Genomic DNA, 19,192 nt, shown 5'->3' with positions numbered 1-19,192 from the left:
GCATGCTCTGAGGACGCAGCTAGGGATGCCGTCTGGGCCGGCAGCCTTGCGAGGGTTAACACGTTTAAATGTCTTACTCACGTCGGCCATTGAGAAGGAGAGCCCATAGCCCTTGGTAGCGGGCCGCGTCGGTGGCACTGTGTTATGTACTGACCACACCACTCGCGTCAACGCACTGCAAGTCCGGCCTCTCCCATCTCCTCATTGGTTTTAGCTTGTCCGGAAGCAAGACATCGGTGTCTGCGACGTGGCTAGTTTTCCTTTTGTAGTCTGTGATTGTCTGTAGACCCTGCCACATATGTCTTGTGTCTGAGCCATTGAATTGTGACTCCACTTTGTCTCTACACTGACGTTTTGATTTCCATGCGGAGGGAATGACTGCTCTCTTTGTATTCTTCCATATTCCCAGACACCTTGCCATGTTTAAATGCGCTGGTTAGCGCTTTCAGTTTTGCACGAATGCTGCCATCTATCCACGGTTTCTGGCGAGGGTAGATTTTAATTGTCACTGTGGGTACAACATCTCCTATAAACTTCCTGATAAAGGCAGTTACTGTTTCAGTATATTCGTCAATATTATTTCCGGAAGCTACCCGGAACATATCCCAGTCCACATGGTCAAAACAATCTTGAAGCGTGGATTCCGATTGGTCAGACCAGCATTGAATAGTCCTTAGCACGAGTACTTCCTGTTTGAGTTTCTGCCTATAGGAAAGGAGGGTAAAAATGGAGTCGTGGTCAGATTTGCCGAAAGGAATGCGGGGGAGGGCCTTGTATGCATCCCGGAAGTAACAGTGGTCTAGTGTTTTAGCAGCACGAGTACTACAGTCAAAATTTAGGCATCCTTTTCTTCAAATTTGCTTAAGTCTTTCTAAATGTTCTTAAAATGTACTAGTTTGTTATAATTATAATATTGTATTTATTTATTAAAAACATGATTACAAAATATATAAGTTATTATTTATGTATAGGATATTCATAGCAGGAGGTTTTACCGAATACTTCTTTAAGTGTAATATGCTCACATACACACAATATTAGTATATTATGATGCTTCTACTGTTGCATTACTGTAGGTGTTGAATGATAATACAATACATTAATAATAAAATAATAATAATAGTAATACATGGGATTTAAAAAGGGTGTAAAAACAAAAACATGATAGGTTGTGCCCTCCACTTTGGGTTTCCCAAGACAACATTGATGTGGCAGGCCGCGTGTCTCAGTACCTGGCTGGGGCCAGTGTCTCACACCAGTGTCCTATCTCTGAGGCCATGCTCACCTACAAACAGAAAAGGTAAGGTGTGTGTGTGTGTGCAAGCAAACGTGTGCATGCATGTGAGTGCAGCATGAATGGGGGATATTTAAGGGTGTGTGTGTGCCAATGCACGCGTGTGCATGTGTGCGTGTGTTTATGAAATGTCTGGTAAAATGTAGATATTACGTATGTAGATAGTTTTGTATGCTATTATTCTATTATGCTATTAAACTATATTTGGATGATCTATTGTATAGCAAGTGCTCCCTCTACACTTCAGATTATTCAATTTAGTGGCTACATTCTCATGAATTTATTTTTGGAATAAAGCAACACCAGTATTGCTAATTTCAACCACATGCAATGACATTCATCGACAACATTCGCTTATTCAAATTAGCACCAACAGAATATCAACATGTCGACTCCACTTTGACAGCACATATTTGGCGACAGTTGACTCACACAGAAGTCATGAACTCGTGACGAAGGAACAACAACGACGTGTACCATTTTACCACACTGAGTTTTTCTACCTTTTTCTTTCATTTGCATTCAAGGAAGAGAAGCTTGTATTTTGATTTTTACATCAGGTATCTGGCCGCAGCCTTCCGTTTGACCCCGCCCCCCTGCTGTGTTGCATTTTGTCCACCAATATAACCTGTGACCCCTTGTTGTCTAATGCCTAACCCACCCACACATAACTCGCTGTTCGTCTTAACTCCATATCTGGCCTGCATCGACTACCCCCGTGTTGATTTGAATTTTTGCATGTCTTACTGTCTTAACCACTTGTTTGTTTGTCTGGCTTGGTTGGCTTTTGGTTTGGATTTGGTTTGGATATGTGGATTTTGGATAAGATACAGCCGCATTAAAGGTACAGTCAGCAATATGACATCATCATACTGTACACTGCAGGGTGACTTCCTGCTTACAGAAGTCAACAACAAAAGTCAAATCTGCCAAGGCTGCCATTATTGGATCTTTCCGATGTCGGCATGCCTCAAGGGAGTGCCGAACGTACAAATTGGGAAGAGCCAATAGTGACCGTCTTGGTGGATTGAAACCCTGTTATCGTTGAAATCTGTAATGAGGAAGTCGCCCCGCTGTGTTTGATGACGTCACATTGCTGACTCTACCTTTAAGGTCTCCCACGTACTTTGGTCTTTAAAGTTGGGAACGGTAGGGCAAACTCGACGCAATGAGATCTAAGAGAGAAAGGTTGACATTGATGTGTTCTTTCCTATTACCTCAGAGAGAGAAAGAGATGTGGAGGAGATCAGGAAAGGGGATGAAACAAGATTAAAAATGAGGAGGAGGATGAGTGTAATGAAGGAGAGATGACAGTGGAGATCTAATTAGGTGGTTTGAAGAGATGGAGGAAGGAAGAGTGGGTAGTGCGGCGGTAGAGAACACCAGCCACGTGACACTCTCTCTCACACACACACACGATACACACACCTGCGTGTTTATTATTTTTTTGAGTGACCGTTATTTTCAAAACTCTGCTCAGATGTCACTGTTGACCCACCTCAGAAACAATTCTGGCCTTTAAGAGTGTAATGACATACACACACACTTTATATCCACCAGGGAGGATGAGCAGGTAAACATTTAAAGGTCACCTTAACAATTACCAGGCGTATAAAAGGCGCAGTGCACTGTATTATAGGCACGAAGGGTGACTTTTGATTGGATAATCCCGGTCTCTCCCGGTCTCCCCTTGGTGACAGGGACAGAGTCCACTGAGCATTGTCACAACATGAAAAGAGCCGATCGAGTCCGAACTCTGCAGAGAGGAGTAATGCTTTCATCTATCATGTGTTTTCAGATCAGTGCCATTGAAGAACAGGAGACCAGGAGAGGAAGCCGCGTTAGAATATTGAGACGCACTTGAAGATTATCCTAGATCAGGGCTCTACAACAATTTTCCTGGACTGTTTTTGCTCCAACCCCAATTATAACTAAACTGATTCATCAACCATCTAATTATTAGAATCAGGTGCGCTAGCTAAGAGTTAGAGTGAAAACCTACAGGATCGTAGCTCTCCAGGAACAGGGTTGGAGAGCCCTGTCCTAGATAATATTCTGGTCAGATAGGCAGGGGAAACTACTGTACACCAAGGGCCCGACTGAGTTTGCTCAATGTACAATGTTTGTACCTACTTGTCTTCTTTCTCTTTGAAAAGCAAGGGTGCAAAGTCTCAGATGTGTATACTCAATATTTTAGTCAATGCTTTTTCCATCTCTACAAACTCTAGAAACTCTCAATGCTACTCTCGAGTGTGTCTCGCGAGGGAGACGAACTTGTCATGCTCTGTTTGTCCTGCCTCTTTGCTGTCCTAACATGTTTTTCTCACAGCTCTTTCCACCATGCTCTCCAAAAAATTCACCTTCTCTGGCCTCATTTTGCAGGTTATTTTGGTTTTGCACCAGCCATGTCCATCTTTTTGAGCAAATTTTGGGGGATTTGTGAGAAATAGGCAAGGAGAGCTTTGGTAAAACGAAGGCAGCACTACCAACTTCACGCAGAAGTAGTTGACTGGGACCGAACATATGAAATATGCTGACAGTACTTTAACCCTCTGTCTATTAAGCAACCGTTTACAAATACAGGGGCGAATCCTAACTTCCACTTAAGTCAACTTTTAGCTTATTCTCCCATTGTCATCAATGAATGACGAAGTGAAAATGTACCTAAATGGAAGTTAGGATTTGCCCCACAATGTATAGTGGATGTGCACGGCGCTGGACCTCGAGTGCCGTAGTTCTGTATATTTTCGTCCTTGTTAATTTTCGGCAGTTTTTTTTTTTTTGCCGATCAGTAACCTCAAGTATTGAGAAACCAAAACCAGCGGGATTGCAGAACTCACCCTGTATATTCGGTTCACGTTCAATGTCACCAACAATTTTAGCCCCCTCACTCACTCCACCCTTCCTCCACTGCTCACGTCACGGCAGGCTTACAACGCACCCGTTTAGGGGTCGGTTGTAAGGAGCATTCCCTGGCATTCCCATCACTGCATGACCTTCTTTCCCAAAATGTTCTGGGTTTTCCAGAACCACTTGGGAGCCGCCATGTCTCATCGATTCCGATTGGACATCCCTTAGCCACACACACAAACTCATTCTTCCTTCAGACCCATCACACCACCACATCCAAAACAGGGAGTGTGTTGATCCTGGATCCAAGACTAACATTATTATTTGTTGTCCATTCTCTCTCCCTCAGCCCTGACGAGGACTCCTGTCAGAAGTTTGTGCCATTTATTGGGGTAAGAATATTCACTTGCAACTAAATAACGTGAGTGTTATCTTTGAGCGCTCATCTCCAATTGGACTGACAATTGTCATTTATTTGAAGCTGTCACGATAATGCACAATGAGAACAGATTTTTATTTATAGCTGCTTTAAGGAAAGTTTTACTTGCAATGACTGGGATATGTTTGTTTTTTACTATATATGCAAAAGTATGTGGACATCCCTTCAAATTAGTGGATTCAGCTATTTCAGCCACACCGTTGCTGACAGGTGTATACAATTCAGGCACACAAACATGCAATCTCCATAGACAAACATTGGCAGTAGAATGGCCTTACTGAAGAGCTCAGTGACTTTCAACGTGGCACCGTCATAGGATGCCACCTTTCCAACAAGTCTGTTTGTCAATTTCTGCTCTGCTAGACCTGCCCTGGTCAACTGTAAGTGCTGTTATTGTGAAGTAGAAACATCTAGGAGCAACAACGGTTCACCCGCGAAGTGGTAGGCCACACAAGCTCACAGAATGGGACTACCGAGTGCTGAAGCGAATGGCGCGTAAAAATCGTCTGTCCTCTGGAAGCAACGTCAGCACAAGAACTGTTCGTCGGGAGCTTCATGAAATGGGTTTCCATGGCTGAGCAGCCGCACACAAACCTAAGATCACTATGCGCAATGCCAAGCGTCAGCTGGAATTGTGTAAAGCTTGCCGCTGTTGGACTCTGGAGCAGTGGAAATGCTTTCTCTGGAGTGATGAATCACCCTTCGCCATTTGGCAGTTGACAGATGAATCTGGGTTTAGCAGATGCCAGGAGAATTCTACCATAGTGCCAACTGTAAAGTTTGGTGGAGGAGGAATAATGGTCTGGGGCTGTTTTACCTGGTTCGGGCGAGGCCCCTTAGTTCCAGTGAAGGGAAATCTTAACTGTACTGCATACAATGACAGTGTAGACGATTCTGTGCTTCCAACTTTGTGGCAACAGTTGGGGGTTAAGGCCCTTTCCTGTTTCAACATGACAATGCCGTCGTGCACAAAGCGAGGTCCATACAGAAATAGTTTGTCGAGATCGGTGTGGAAGAACTTGACTGGCCTGCACAGAGCCCTGACCCCAACCCCATCGAACACCTTTAACATCTGCTAACCATGTGTATGTGACCAATACAATTTGATTTGATTTGGATGAATTGGAACGGGGACTGCGAGCCAGGCCTAATTGCCCAACACCAGTGCCCGACCTCACTAATGCACGAATGAGATGTTTGACGAGCAGGTGTCCACACACTTTTGGTCATGTATTGTACCTTGGTTAAATGTACTGACTGTACGTCGCTCTGGATAAGTGTCTGTTAAATTACCAAAATGTACATCTCAATCTGGGTTTTTGTCCCCCTCAGCTGGTGAAAGTGGGCATCGTTGAGCACAACCTCTCGACCTCAAGTAAGACATCCTACTCTTTGTTTTCCTTTGACCGTGCGTTTGCTTTGTCTTGTTTGGTAATCCTTTGTTTCAAATGAGATGGAAGGAAGAAGGGAAGACAGAGAGAAGGTGCCCAGCGGGCAAAATACTATATGTATTTATTTATTTATTTTTTATTTTATTTAACCTTTATTTAACCAGGTAGGCAAATTGAGAACACGTTCTCATTTACAATTGCGACCTGGCCAAGATAAAGCAAAGCAGTTCGACACATACAACAACACATAGTTACACATGGAGTAAAACAAACATATAGTCAATAATACAGTGAAAAAAAAATAAGTCTATATACAATGTGAGCAAGTGAGGTGAGATAAGGGAGGTGAAGGCAAACAAATATATGTATAAATAAATAAAAATATAAAAAGGCCATGGAGGCGAAGTGAGTACAACACAGCAAGTAAAATAAAAACTAAAAAACACTGGAATGGTTGGTTTGCAGTGGAAGAAAGTGCAAAGTAGAGACAGAAATAATGGGGTGCAAAGGAGCAAAATAAATTAATAAATAAATACAGTAGGTAAAGAGGTAGTTGTTTGGGCTAAATTGTAGATGGGTTATGTACAGGTGCAGTAATCTATGAGCTGCTCTGACAGCTGGTGCTTAAAGCTAGTGAGGGAGATAGGTGTTTCCAGTTTCAGAGATTTTTGTAGTTCGTTCCAGTCATTGGCAGCAGAGAACTGGAAGGAGAGGCGTCCAAAGGAAGAATTGGTTTTGGGGGTGACTAGGGAGATATACCTGCTGGAGCGCGTGCTACAGGTAGGTGCTGCTATGGTGACCAGCGAGCTGAAATAAGGGGGGACTTTACCTAGCAGGGTCTTGTAGATGACCTGGAACCAGTGGGTTTGGCGACGAGTATGAAGCGAGGGCCAGCCAACGAGAGTGTACAGGTCGCAGTGGTGGGTAGTATATGGGGCTTTGGTGACAAAACGGATGGCACTGTGATAGACTGCATCCAATTTATTGAGTAGGGTTTTGGAGGCTATTTTGTAAATGACATCACCGAAGTCGAGGATTGGTAGGATGGTCAGTTTTACAAGGGTATGTTTGGCAGCATGAGTAAAGGATGCTTTGTTGCGGAATAGGAAGCCAATTCTAGATTTGACTTTGGATTGGAGATGTTTGATGTGGGTCTGGAAGGAGAGTTTACAGTCTAACCAGACACCTAGGTATTTGTAGTTGTCCACATATTCTAAGTCAGAGCCGTCCAAAGTAGTGATGTTGGACAGGCGGGCAGGAGCAGGCAGCGATCGGTTGAAGAGCATGCATTTGGTTTTACTTGTATTTAAGAGCAGTTGGAGGCCACGGAAGGAGAGTTGTATGGCATTGAAGCTCGCCTGGAGGGTTGTTAACACAGTGTCAAAAGAAGGGCCAGAAGTATACAGAATAGTGTCGTCTGCGTAGAGGTGGATCAGAGAATCACCAGCAGCAAGAGCGACATCATTGATGTAAACAGAGAAGAGAGTCGGTCCAAGAATTGAACCCTGTGGCACCCCCATAGAGACTGCCAGAGGCCCGGACAACAGACCCTCCGATTTGACACACTGAACTCGATCAGAGAAGTAGTTGGTGAACCAGGCGAGGCAATCATTAGAGAAACCAAGGCTGTCGAGTCTGCCAATGAGGATGTGGTGATTGACAGAGTCAAAAGCCTTGGCCAGGTCAATGAATACGGCTGCACAGTATTGTTTCCTATCGATGGCGGTTACGATATCGTTTATGACCTTGAGCGTGGCTGAGGTGCACCCATGACCAGCTCTGAAACCAGATTGCATAGCGGAGAAGGTGTGGTGTGATTCGAAATGGTCGGTAATCTGTTTGTTGACTTGGCTTTCGAAGACCTTAGAAAGGCAGGGTAGGATAGATATAGGTCTGTAGCAGTTAGGGTCAAGGGTGTCCCCCCCTTTGAAGAGCGGGATAACCGCAGCTGCTTTCCAATCTTTGGGGATCTCAGACGACACGAAAGAGAGGTTGAAGAGGCTAGTAATAGGGGTGGCAACAATTTCAGCAGATAGTTTTAGAAAGAAAGGGTCCAGATTATCTAGCCCGGCTGATTTGTAAGGGTCCAGATTTTGCAGCTCATTTAGAACATCAGCTGACTGTATTTGGGAGAAAGAGAAATGGGGAAGGCTTGGGCGAGTAGCAGAGGGGAGGGCAGTGCTGTTGTCCGGGGTAGGGGTAGCCAGGTGGAAAGCATGGCCAGCCGTAGAAAAATGCTTATTGAAATTCTCAATTATAGTGGATTTGTCGGTGGTGACAGTGTTTCCTATCTTCAGAGCGGTTGGAAGCTGGGAGGAGGTGTTCTTATTCTCCATGGACTTTACGGTGTCCCAGAACTTTTTTGAATTTGTGTTGCAGGAAGCAAATTTCTGCTTGAAAAAGCTAGCCTTGGCTGTTCTAACTGCCTGTGTATATTGGTTTCTGGCTTCCCTGAAAAGTTGCATATCACGGGGGCTGTTCGATGCTAATGCAGAACGCCATAGGATGTTTTTCTGTTGGTTAAGGGCAGTCAGGTCAGGAGAGAACCAAGGGCTATATCTGTTCCTGGTTCTAAATTTCTTGAATGGGGCATGCTTATTCAAGATGGTGAGGAAGGCATTTTTTAAAAATGACCAGGCATCCTCTACTGACGGGATGAGATCAATATCCTTCCAGGATACCCCGGCCAGGTCGATTAGAAAGGCCTGCTCGCTGAAGTGTTTCAGGGAGCGTTTGACAGTGATGAGTGGAGGTCGTTTGACCGCTGACCCATTACGGATGCAGGCAATGAGGCAGTGATCGCTGAGATCTTGGTTGAAAACAGCAGAGGTGTATTTGGAGGGCAAGTTTGTTAGGATGATATCTATGAGGGTACCCGTGTTTACGGAATTGGGGTGGTACCTGGTAGGTTCATTGATAATTTGTGTGAGATTGAGGGCATCAAGCTTAGATTGTAGGGTGGCTGGGGTGTTGAGCATGTTCAAATTTAGGTCGCCTAGCAGCACGAGCTCTGAAGATAGATGGGGGACAATCAGTTCACATATAGTGTCCAGAGCACAGCTGGGGGCAGAGGGTGGTCTATAGCAGGCGGCAAACGGTGAGAGACTTGTTTTTAGAGAGGTGGATTTTTAAAAGTAGAAGTTCAAATTGTTTGGGAACAGACCTGGATAGTATAACAGAACTCTGCAGGCAGTCTTTGCAGTAGATTGCAACACCGCCCCCTTTGGCCGTTCTATCTTGTCCGAAAATCTTGTAATTGGGGATGAAAATGTCTGAATTTTTGGTGGTCTTTCTAAGCCAGGATTCAGACACGGCTAAAACATCCGGGTTGGTAGAGTGTGCTAAAGCAGTGAACAAAGCAAACTTAGGGAGGAGGCTTCTAATGTTAACATGCATGAAGCCAAGGCTATTACGGTTACAGAAGTCATCAAAAGAGAGCGCCTGGGGAATAGGAGTGGAGCCAGGTACTGCAGGGCCTGGATTCACCTCTACATCACCAGAGGAACAGAGGAGGAGTAGGATAAGGGTACGGCTAAAAGCTATGAGAATTGGTCGCCTAGAGCTACTAGAGCAGAGAGTAAAAGGAAGTTTCTGGGGGCGATAAAATAGTTTAAAGGAATAATGTACAGACAAAGGTATGGTAGGATGTGAATACAGTGGAGGTAAACCTAGGTATTGAGTGATGATGAGAGAGATATTGTCTCTAGAAACATCATTGAAACCAGGTGATGTCATCGCATATGTGGGTGGTGGAACTGAGAGGTTGGATATGGTATAGAGAGCAGGGCTAGAATCTCTACAGTGAAATAAGCCAATAAACACTAACCAGAACAGCAATGGACAAGGCATATTTACATTAAGGAGAGGCATGCTTAATCGAGTGATCAATAAGGGTCCAGTGAGTAGAGGTTGGTTGGGGTCGTGGCGATCCAGACAGCTGGCCGGGTATATGGCTATCGGTAGCAGCATAGGATGGAGGTCTGTTTGTAGATACCTCGTGCGTTTCCGTCGGTAGGTTAGTGGGGTTCCGTGTAGTGGGGTTTTGTTCAGATAGCAGCCGATAAGACAGCTAACGATTAGCGGGCCTCAGATGAGCGTTCAGGTAACGTCGGGACGGAGGTGCCGGTTGGATAAATCCCTCGGGCAGATAACGTCGGCAGTCAGTCGCGGCAGTCAGTCGTGAAGGCCCGGTGGGGTTCCGTATCTGCAGCAGCAACAAAAGAAACGGGTCCGGATGGTGATGGAACTCCTCAGCTGGCTAGCTCCAGCATGATTTGAGTTTGCTCCGGGGTTGACGTAAGCCAAAAGTTCACACGGTTTGCAGCTAGCTAGCTGCGAAATCAAGGTGCAAGTGTCCAGAGCCTGCGGCTGGAATCCGGGGAAACTGAGAGAAAAAAAGTCCCGGAATGCTCCGGTCCGAGTCGCGTTGCACAAAAGTGCCGGTAGATTATCGAGCTAAAGGAATAGCTGATGACCACAAAACGTGGGCAGCTGAAACACCAACGCTAGCCAGCAAACCGGCTAATTTCGGGGCAGCTACAGATTAGCTTCTGGCTAGCTATCGGAGTAGCTTCTGGTTAGCTTTCAGGCTAGCTTCTGAATTAGCCCCTGGCTAGCTTCCACGATGGATTTTCAGATTGAGGTAAATAATACTTTTTGTAATTGGTGAAGCGGGTTGCAGGAAAGCTTTTGCAGGAAAGCGTTTGTAGTTGAGTTCTTGGATAATAAAATAAATAAAAGATATGCGAAGAAAAGGTGTAAATATATATATATACAGGACACGACACGACAATACGGAAAAAGACGTCTGAACTGCTAAGCCACCTTGGCTTTGCCAAGTATGTATGATGTCTTAATCATGTAATATTTTGCCTGTAGAGTGGTTTTCTGGTTAAAAGGCATCATATAACTAGATTACAACCACTGATACAACCAGGTAAAGCAACTTTTTCATGACGAGATCAAGACGCCATGGGACAGACGTCATATTTTGGTTGTTATCTGGTTAGATAACCCGATTAAACCAGATAGAGATGTATTTTTCTGGTTGCTGAAAAGACGTGAACAAATCCTCCTCCCTAATCCTCAGTGGACTCTGATGATGCTGTGATGGGGAGCATCAATATGCTGGCCTCCCCTCCCCCCCAGCCGGGACCAACCTACATGAAGGACCTGACCTGCACCCCGCCCCCCTCCCCCTCCGTCTCAGCCACCCTCGCCGGAGCCGGGTACGTACTGTACCTTAGCTGTCTTGTTAATTAAGTTATCTTCCCTTCTCTCATAACCATTATTTGATCTGAAGGTCAACCTTATAACTATGGCTACAACCCCCACAGAGGCCCATTGGCCACAGTAGCCAATAAAACAATTTCACAGGATACAGACCACACCTTCCACATGAATACGTTTCTTATTATATTTTGGGTTCTGATGGGGTAGAGCAGTTGAACTATGCTCATGAGACATTTGTAAACTATATTTTATTAATTTAATGAGGCATTCGTAAACTATATATTATTAATTTAAAAGGCCAAAGATTTACCAATCTGGAGCAAGTGAGAGAGGATAGCCATCCTTCACCACCCCACCCCACTTTCCTGCCACTCCGCATACTTCCCAGATGAATGACCTTACTCCATCCAGATGTTCCTTGCAGACCAGATGTTGGGTGGGGTGAGGGGAAGGGAAATAACCACTGTTCTGTGTTCCGTACTGTCTTTCACTGGAGCTCTACTGTACACTTTGTCTTCTTCCTTTTTATGACTTGAACTGTAAGTTGTACATAATAAAATAAACTGGCTACAGCCCCACACAAGTTCAGATGGTACTAAACCTCGCAGTTTGGGCCTTTTTCTTCCCTTTCATGCCTACAAAACGTTCCTGTTTACGTTCCTAAAACGTTTCTCTCCCATATCCCTCCGCCGTGCAGCTCTCCGGTGACAGGCGGGGAGGTGATGGGGCTCCAGGTGGACTACTGGACATGTCACGGCGCCGACAAGAAGAAGGAGGGCGAGAAACGCGATGTGGGCATCAAGAATACCCTGAAGAGCAACTTCCGCTCGCTGCAGGTGTCCCGCATCCCCAACGGGGGCGAGCTGACACCCCCTCCCGGCATGGCCATGACTGTTGTCATGAAGGAGAAGAACAAGAAAGGTGGGTGGCGCTTCACTGAAAGCCAATGGGTTGAATGCGTTATTACCCGTGATAAGAGTTAATGCCGCCTTACGACTCATAGCATGTTATGTTTTTCTATATGAAGATTTGTGCCTGGTGAAGAAGACGTCTTTTTCTGGTTGTAATCTAGTTGATGTCGGCGTGAAAAATACATCTTTACCTCTTTAGTTAAAATTTAAAAAAAGATCTCTTTACTTCACTGATGTCCTCTCTCGCTCTTCTCTTCCCCACGCTTTGATGAGCAGTGATATTCCTGAGTAAAAAGCCCAAGGAGAAGGAGGTGGACTCCAAGAGCCAGGTGATCGAGGGCATCAGCAGGCTGATCTGCACTGCCAAACACCAGCACACCATGCTGAGAGGTACAGGCCTAACAAACACACACACACACACACGTAAGCATAAACACATACCCACACATAGGGTTGTTGCGTTGACCGCCAGAGCTTGACTTGGGCAGGCGCTCACCAGAGCTGAGTACTGGCACATCACATTTTCTACTGCTTGAGCTCCTATTCCTCGAATAAAAAATGTGCTCAAAAGTATTGTGGAGCTCCTGCACCTAAATATAAAAAGTACCTGCACCTAAAATGAATACTGGCACCTAATTATTTCAGTCCAAGTCAAGCACTGGTGACCTGCAGTCATGAGTCATGACCGCAGTAAATTCCACGTGACCGTTGAGTCACAGTAATCTCCTCTGGAGATTGTGTTAGTAGTAGTACTCAACTCGCTAACGACCATCAGGTCCTAATGACCTGGTACTCAGGGCTCTATTGTCCCTCTCACCATTCTGACGTCAATGCAAATAAAAACCGAAAATCACATCAAACACTTATCATCAAAACAGTATCATGCTTTGAAAACTCACCTCACTGTGATGATCAATTTGAAGAAAGAAGTTCAACAGGTTGAAACTGAGTGGAAAACATGGTTGTTGTGGATGTTGTTTCAAAGTCTAACATAACGAAGTGGAACGCGCTTTCTAAGGTGACGATTCATTCAAAACACTCATACACCCATTAGAGCACATGCTTGTGCCATACAACACATAGCCTACCGCAAAGGCCTATTATGCAAGGCAAAAATATATATAAAAACAACATTGATTTAAGATGTCTTTGTAATTGGTCTCGCCTATACTCCAAAATTAAACAAATTCTAGTAATCTCCTTTGAATGTGGTCTTTATTATTGTGCATTATTATGCATACTGGATGGACTGGTTACCTTACCTAATGCTGCTCTCCAGACTTTCTATCCATGAGTCTGGGAGAGAACGTATAGGCCTAGGCGATGCTGTTGGTTCATTGGTTGTGCAGGGCGGCACACAGAGTTAGCCTACAATTATAGTGAATTTGAATTTGAATAGCCTAGTAATAGGAAATGTTTTATATTTTCAGAATGAATAGGCTGACACGTGACCTTTAGCTACAGAATATCTCACCACCGTGCTCGAGCGTGCAGAGAGAGGGGCTGTCAACAGTTTAAATGAAGTATGTTTCGTTGTGAAAACATGTTGCTATCAATGTTCCCGAACACCCAAATTAAGCACTGGGTTTCCCAAAATAAACATTGGGTAGCTGCAGAAACAGGGTTGGAGAGCCCATGGCATACAGAGTTTTGGCGGAATATCACCTGTCACGCAGCGAGAGGCTGCATGCTCCTCAAATAGTGGTTGATGCATGGTGGGATATACAGTACCAGTCAAAAGTTTGGACACACCTACTCATTCCAGGGCGTTTTCTTTATTTTTACTATTTTCTACATTGTAGAATAATAGTGAAAACATCAAAACTATGAAATAACACATATGGAATCATGTAGTAACCAAAAAAGTGTTCAACAAATCCAAATATATTTTATATTTGAGATTCTTCAAATTAGCCACCTGTTAGCAGTTGATGTTCCTCTTCAATAACACAAACCCCAAAGCAAATCAGGGGAGGAAAATAGGTTAATTCAAAGAGAACAAATCATGCGGAGAGGTAGATGGTAGATGTTCATGCTCCCCTGTCCTCAGTGATTCTCTTCTGTGATTCTCTCCTGTGATTCTCTCCAGTGATTCTCTCCACAGAACAAAGGGACAGGATGTAGTTTTATAACCCAACCTTAGCCTGTGGTTGACCAATTAGAATTCCTTGCAATAAAACTGGGCCAATGGCCAAATAATCAGTATCATATTTCAGGCTCAATGCCTAGACAAATTCCTCCCATGTCTCTGACCCATAGATCAATAATTCTCTCTTACAGAAAAAACACTATTTCCATTGATCGTTAGTACTCTGTTGACCTCTCGTCCTCTACATTGTGTATTTATCTTCGAAATATTCTTACACACCCTTTGCCTTGATGACAGCTTTGCACACTCTTGGTATTCTCTCAACCAGCTTCATGAGGTAGTGACCTGGTATGCATTTTTAAAAAAATTTTTTTTATTTATTTCACCTTTATTTAACCAGGTAGGCTAGTTGAGAACAAGTTCTCATTTGCAACTGCGACCTGGCCAAGATAAAGCATAGCAGTGTGAACAGACAACACAGAGTTACACATGGAGTAAACAATAAACAAGTCAATAACATGGTAGAAAAAAAGAGAATCTATATACAATGTGTGCAAAAGGCATGAGGTAGGCAATAAATCGAATAATTACAATTTAGCAGATTAACACTGGAGTGATAAATCATCAGACGATCATGTGCAAGAAGAGATACTGGTACTGGTGTGCAAAAGAGCAGAAAAGTAAATAAATAAAAGCAGTATGGGGGGTGAGGTAGGTAAATTGGGTGGGTAGTTTACAGATGGACTATGTACAGCTGCAGCGATCGGTTAGCTGCTCGGATAGCAGATTTTTAAAGTTGTTGAGGGAGATAAAAGTCTCCAACTTCAGAGATTTTTGCAATTCGTTCCAGTCGCAGGCAGCAGAGAACTGGAAGGAAAGGCGTCCAAATGAGGTTTTAGCTTTAGGGATGATCAGTGAGATACACCTGCTGGAGCGCGTGCTGCGGGTGGGTGTAGCCATCGTGACCAGTGAACTGAGATAAGGCGGCACTTTACCTAGCATAGCCTTGTAGATGACCTGGAGCCAGTGGGTCTGACGACGAACATGTAGCGAGGGCCAGCCGACTAGGGCATACAGGTCGCAGTGGTGGGTCGTATAAGGTGCTTTAGTAACAAAACGAATGGCACTGTGATAAACTGCATCCAGTTTGCTGAGTAGAGTGTTGGAAGCTATTTTGTAGATGACATCGCCGAAGTCGAGGATCGGCAGGATAGTCAGTTTTACTAGGGTAAGTTTGGCGGCGTGAGTGAAGGAGGCTTTGTTGCGGAATAGAAAGCCGATTCTTGATTTGATTTTGGATTGGAGATGTTTGATATGAGTCTGGAAGGAGAGTTTGCAGTCTAGCCAGACACCTAGGTACTTATAGATGTCCACATATTCTAGGTCGGAACCGTCCAGGGTGGTGATGCTAGTCGGGCGTGCGGGTGCAGGCAGCGAACGGTTGAAAAGCATGCATTTGGTTTTACTAGCGTTTAAGAGCAGTTGGAGGCCACGGAAGGAGTGTTGTATGGCATTGAAGCTCGTTTGGAGGTTAGATAGCACAGTGTCCAAGGAAGGGCCGGAAGTATATAGAATGGTGTCGTCTGCGTAGAGGTGGATCAGGGAATCGCCCGCAGCAAGAGCAACATCATTGATGTATACAGAGAAAAGAGTCGGCCCGAGAATTGAACCCTGTGGTACCCCCATAGAGACTGCCAGAGGACCGGACAACATGCCCTCCGATTTGACACACTGAACTCTGTCTGCAAAGTAGTTGGTGAACCAGGCAAGGCAGTCATTAGAAAAACCGAGGCTACTGAGTCTGCCGATAAGAATATGGTGATTGACAGAGTCGAAAGCCTTGGCCAGGTCGATGAAGACGGCTGCACAGTAATGTCTTTTATCGATGGCGGTTATGATGTCGTTTAGTACCTTGAGCGTGGCTGAGGTGCACCCGTGACCGGCTCGGAAACCGGATTGCACAGCGGAGAAGGTACGGTGGGATTCGAGATGGTCAGTGATCTGTTTGTTGACTTGGCTTTCGAAGACCTTAGATAGGCAGGGCAGGATGGATATAGGTCTGTAACAGTTTGGGTCCAGGGTGTCTCCCCCTTTGAAGAGGGGGATGACCGCGGCAGCTTTCCAATCCTTGGGGATCTCAGATGATACGAAGGAGAGGTTGAACAGGCTGGTAATAGGGGGTGCGACAATGGCGGCGGACAGTTTCAGAAATAGGGGGTCCAGATTGTCAAGCCCAGCTGATTTGTATGGGTCCAGGTTTTCCAGCTCTTTCAGAACATCTGCTATCTGGATTTGGGTAAAGGAGAAGCTGGGGAGGCTTGGGCGAGTAGCAGCGGGGGGGGCGGGGCTGTTGGCCAAGGTTGGAGTCGCCAGGAAGAAGGCATGGCCAGCCATTGAGAAATGCTTGTTGAAGTCTTCGATTATCACGGATTTATCGGTGGTGACCGTGTTACCTAGCCTCAGTGCAGTGGGCAGCTGGGAGGAGGTGCTCTTGTTCTCCATGGACTTTACAGTATCCCAGAACTTTTTGGAGTTAGAGCTACAGGATGCGAATTTCTGCTTGAAAAAGCTGGCCTTTGCTTTCCTGACTGACTGCGTGTATTGGTTCCTGACTTCCCTGAACAGTTGCATATCGCGGGGGCTCTTCGATGCTATTGCAGTTCGCCACAGGATGTTTTTGTGCTGGTCGAGGGCAGTCAGGTCTGGAGTGAACCAAGGGCTATATCTGTTCTTGGTTCTGCATTTTTTGAACGGAGCATGCTTGTCTAATATGGTGAGGAAGTAACATTTAAAGAATGACCAGGCATCCTCAACTGACGGGATGAGGTCAATATCCTTCCAGGGTACCCGGGCCAGGTCGATTAGAAAGGCCTGCTCGCAGAAGTGTTTTAGGGAGCGTTTGACAGTGATGAGGGGTGGTCGTTTAACCGCAGACCCGTGGCGGATACAGGCAATGAGGCAGTGATCGCTGAGATCTTGATTGAAGACAGCAGAGGTGTATTTGGAGGGCAGGTTGGTCAGGATAATGTCTATTAGGGTGCCCATGTTTACGGATTTAGGGTTGTACCTGGTGGGTTCCTTGATGATTTGTGTGAGATTGAGGGCATCAAGCTTGGATTGTAGGACTGCCGGGGTGTTAAGCATATCCCAGTTTAGGTCACCTAACAGAACAAACTCTGAAGCTAGATGGGGAGCGATCAATTCACAGATGGTGTCCAGGGCACAGCTGGGAGCTGAGGGGGGTCGGTAGCAGGCGGCAACAGTGAGAGACTTATTTCTGGAGAGATTAATTTTTAAAATTAGAAGTTCGAACTGTTTGGGCATAGACCTGGAAAGTATGACAGAACTTTGCAGGCTATCTCTGCAGTAGATTGCAACTCCTCCCCCTTTGGCAGTTCTATCTTGACGGAAAGTGTTATAGTTGGGTATGGAAATCTCAGAATTTTTGGTGGCCTTCCTAAGCCAGGATTCGGACACGGCAAGGACATCAGGATTGGCAGAGTGTGCTAAAGCGGTGAGTAAGGCAAACTTAGGGAGGAGGCTTCTGATGTTGACATGCATGAGGCCAAGGCTTTTTCGATCGCAGAAGTCAACAAATGAGGGTGACTGGGGACATGCAGGGCCTGGGTTTACCTCCACATCACCCGAGGAACAGAGGAGTAGTAGGATGAGGGTGCGGCTAAAGGCTATCAAAACTGGTCGCCTAGAGCGTTGGGGACAAAGAATAAAAGGAGCAGATTTATGGGCGTGGTAGAATAGATTCTGGGCATAATGTGCAGACAGGGGTATGGAGGGGCGCGGGTACAGCGGAGGCAAGCCCAGGCACTGGGTGATGATAAGAGAGGTTGTATCTCTGGACATGCTGGTCTCAATGGGTGAGGTCACCGCATGTGTGGGGGGTGGGACAAAGGGGGTATCAGAGGTACGGAGAGTGGAATTACAGGGTCCATTGCAAACCAAAACAATGATAATGAAAACTAGCCTGAACAACAGTATGCAAGGCATATTGATATTTGAGAGAGACATACAATAAGGCATAAAGTGATTGCAGGTCTTGATTGGGAGAGCTAGCTAAAACAACAGGTAAGATAACAGCAGCAATAACAGGGTGCTAGTCTAACACAGCAACAACAGGTAAAAATGGCGACGACTAGGCAGAGAGGGTCGGATTAACTACACACAGATCCTGAGTTAAAGCACAGAGCCGACAGGTAAAACACAAATAAACAGAATGGAGTACCGTGAATTAATGGACAGTCAAGCATGCATCAGCTATGTAGCCAAGTGATCATAGTGTCCAGGGGGCAGCCGTAGATGGAGCAGAGGAGGCCTCCACTAAGCTAGCACGCGGCGTTTAAAGTTAGTAGCCCGGGGGGTGGTCTGCTCAGACGGAGGGGGTCTGCTCAGACGTGGTTGTGTCGACAGAGAATCCAAGCCAGATGGCGATGGCGAAAGAGAGGTTGTGAATTGTAGAATTGTGTTTGCTAACTGGTGCTAGCTTCGTGGCAGTGGCAGTGGCGCTAGCTCTTCAGCTAGCCGGCAGATGGGCCTAGCTCGAGGCTAGCTCAAGGCTAACTGGTGCTTGCTTCGGGACAGAGGTGTTAGCCAGTAGTAGCCACTCGGTTGCAGCTAGCTAGCTGTGATGATACGGTGTAATTGTCCAGAGCTTGCGTCAGGAATCCGGTGATGTGGTAGAGAAAAAGCAGTCCTATATGCTCTGGGTTGATATCGCGCTTGCAGCTAGCCGGCAGATGGGCCTAGCTCGAGGCTAGCTCAAGGCTAACTGGTGCTTGCTTCGGGACAGAGGTGTTAGCCAGTAGTAGCCACTCGGTTGCAGCTAGCTAGCTGTGATGATACGGTGTAATTGTCCAGAGCTTGCGTCAGGAATCCGGTGATGTGGTAGAGAAAAAGCAGTCCTATATGCTCTGGGTTGATATCGCGCTTGCAGCTAGCCGGCAGATGGGCCTAGCTCGAGGCTAGCTCAAG

General features: G+C 45.6%; 1 protein-coding gene across 2 annotated transcripts in view; it reads left to right on the top strand.

Moving 5' to 3' along the window:
- Positions 1 to 19,192, top strand: part of LOC139544025 (phosphofurin acidic cluster sorting protein 2-like) — a 104,785-nt gene that overhangs the window by 77,211 nt on the left and 8,382 nt on the right. The window contains exons 18-24 of one of the 2 annotated variants that reach the window (XM_071350698.1): positions 1,198 to 1,300; positions 1,822 to 1,854; positions 4,494 to 4,536; positions 5,916 to 5,958; positions 11,064 to 11,202; positions 11,904 to 12,127; positions 12,394 to 12,507. In XM_071350698.1, the coding sequence (XP_071206799.1) occupies positions 1,198 to 1,300; positions 1,822 to 1,854; positions 4,494 to 4,536; positions 5,916 to 5,958; positions 11,064 to 11,202; positions 11,904 to 12,127; positions 12,394 to 12,507 (699 nt within the window). The remainder of the gene's footprint in view (positions 1 to 1,197; positions 1,301 to 1,821; positions 1,855 to 4,493; positions 4,537 to 5,915; positions 5,959 to 11,063; positions 11,203 to 11,903; positions 12,128 to 12,393; positions 12,508 to 19,192) is intronic. The other variant, XM_071350707.1, reaches the window with a different exon arrangement.

Source organism: Salvelinus alpinus, chromosome 2 (assembly GCF_045679555.1).
Source record: "Salvelinus alpinus chromosome 2, SLU_Salpinus.1, whole genome shotgun sequence".
Lineage (NCBI taxonomy): Eukaryota > Metazoa > Chordata > Actinopteri > Salmoniformes > Salmonidae > Salvelinus > Salvelinus alpinus.
The sequence above is the reverse complement of the archived record's forward strand: the minus strand, read 5'-3'. Positions and strand labels throughout refer to the sequence as shown.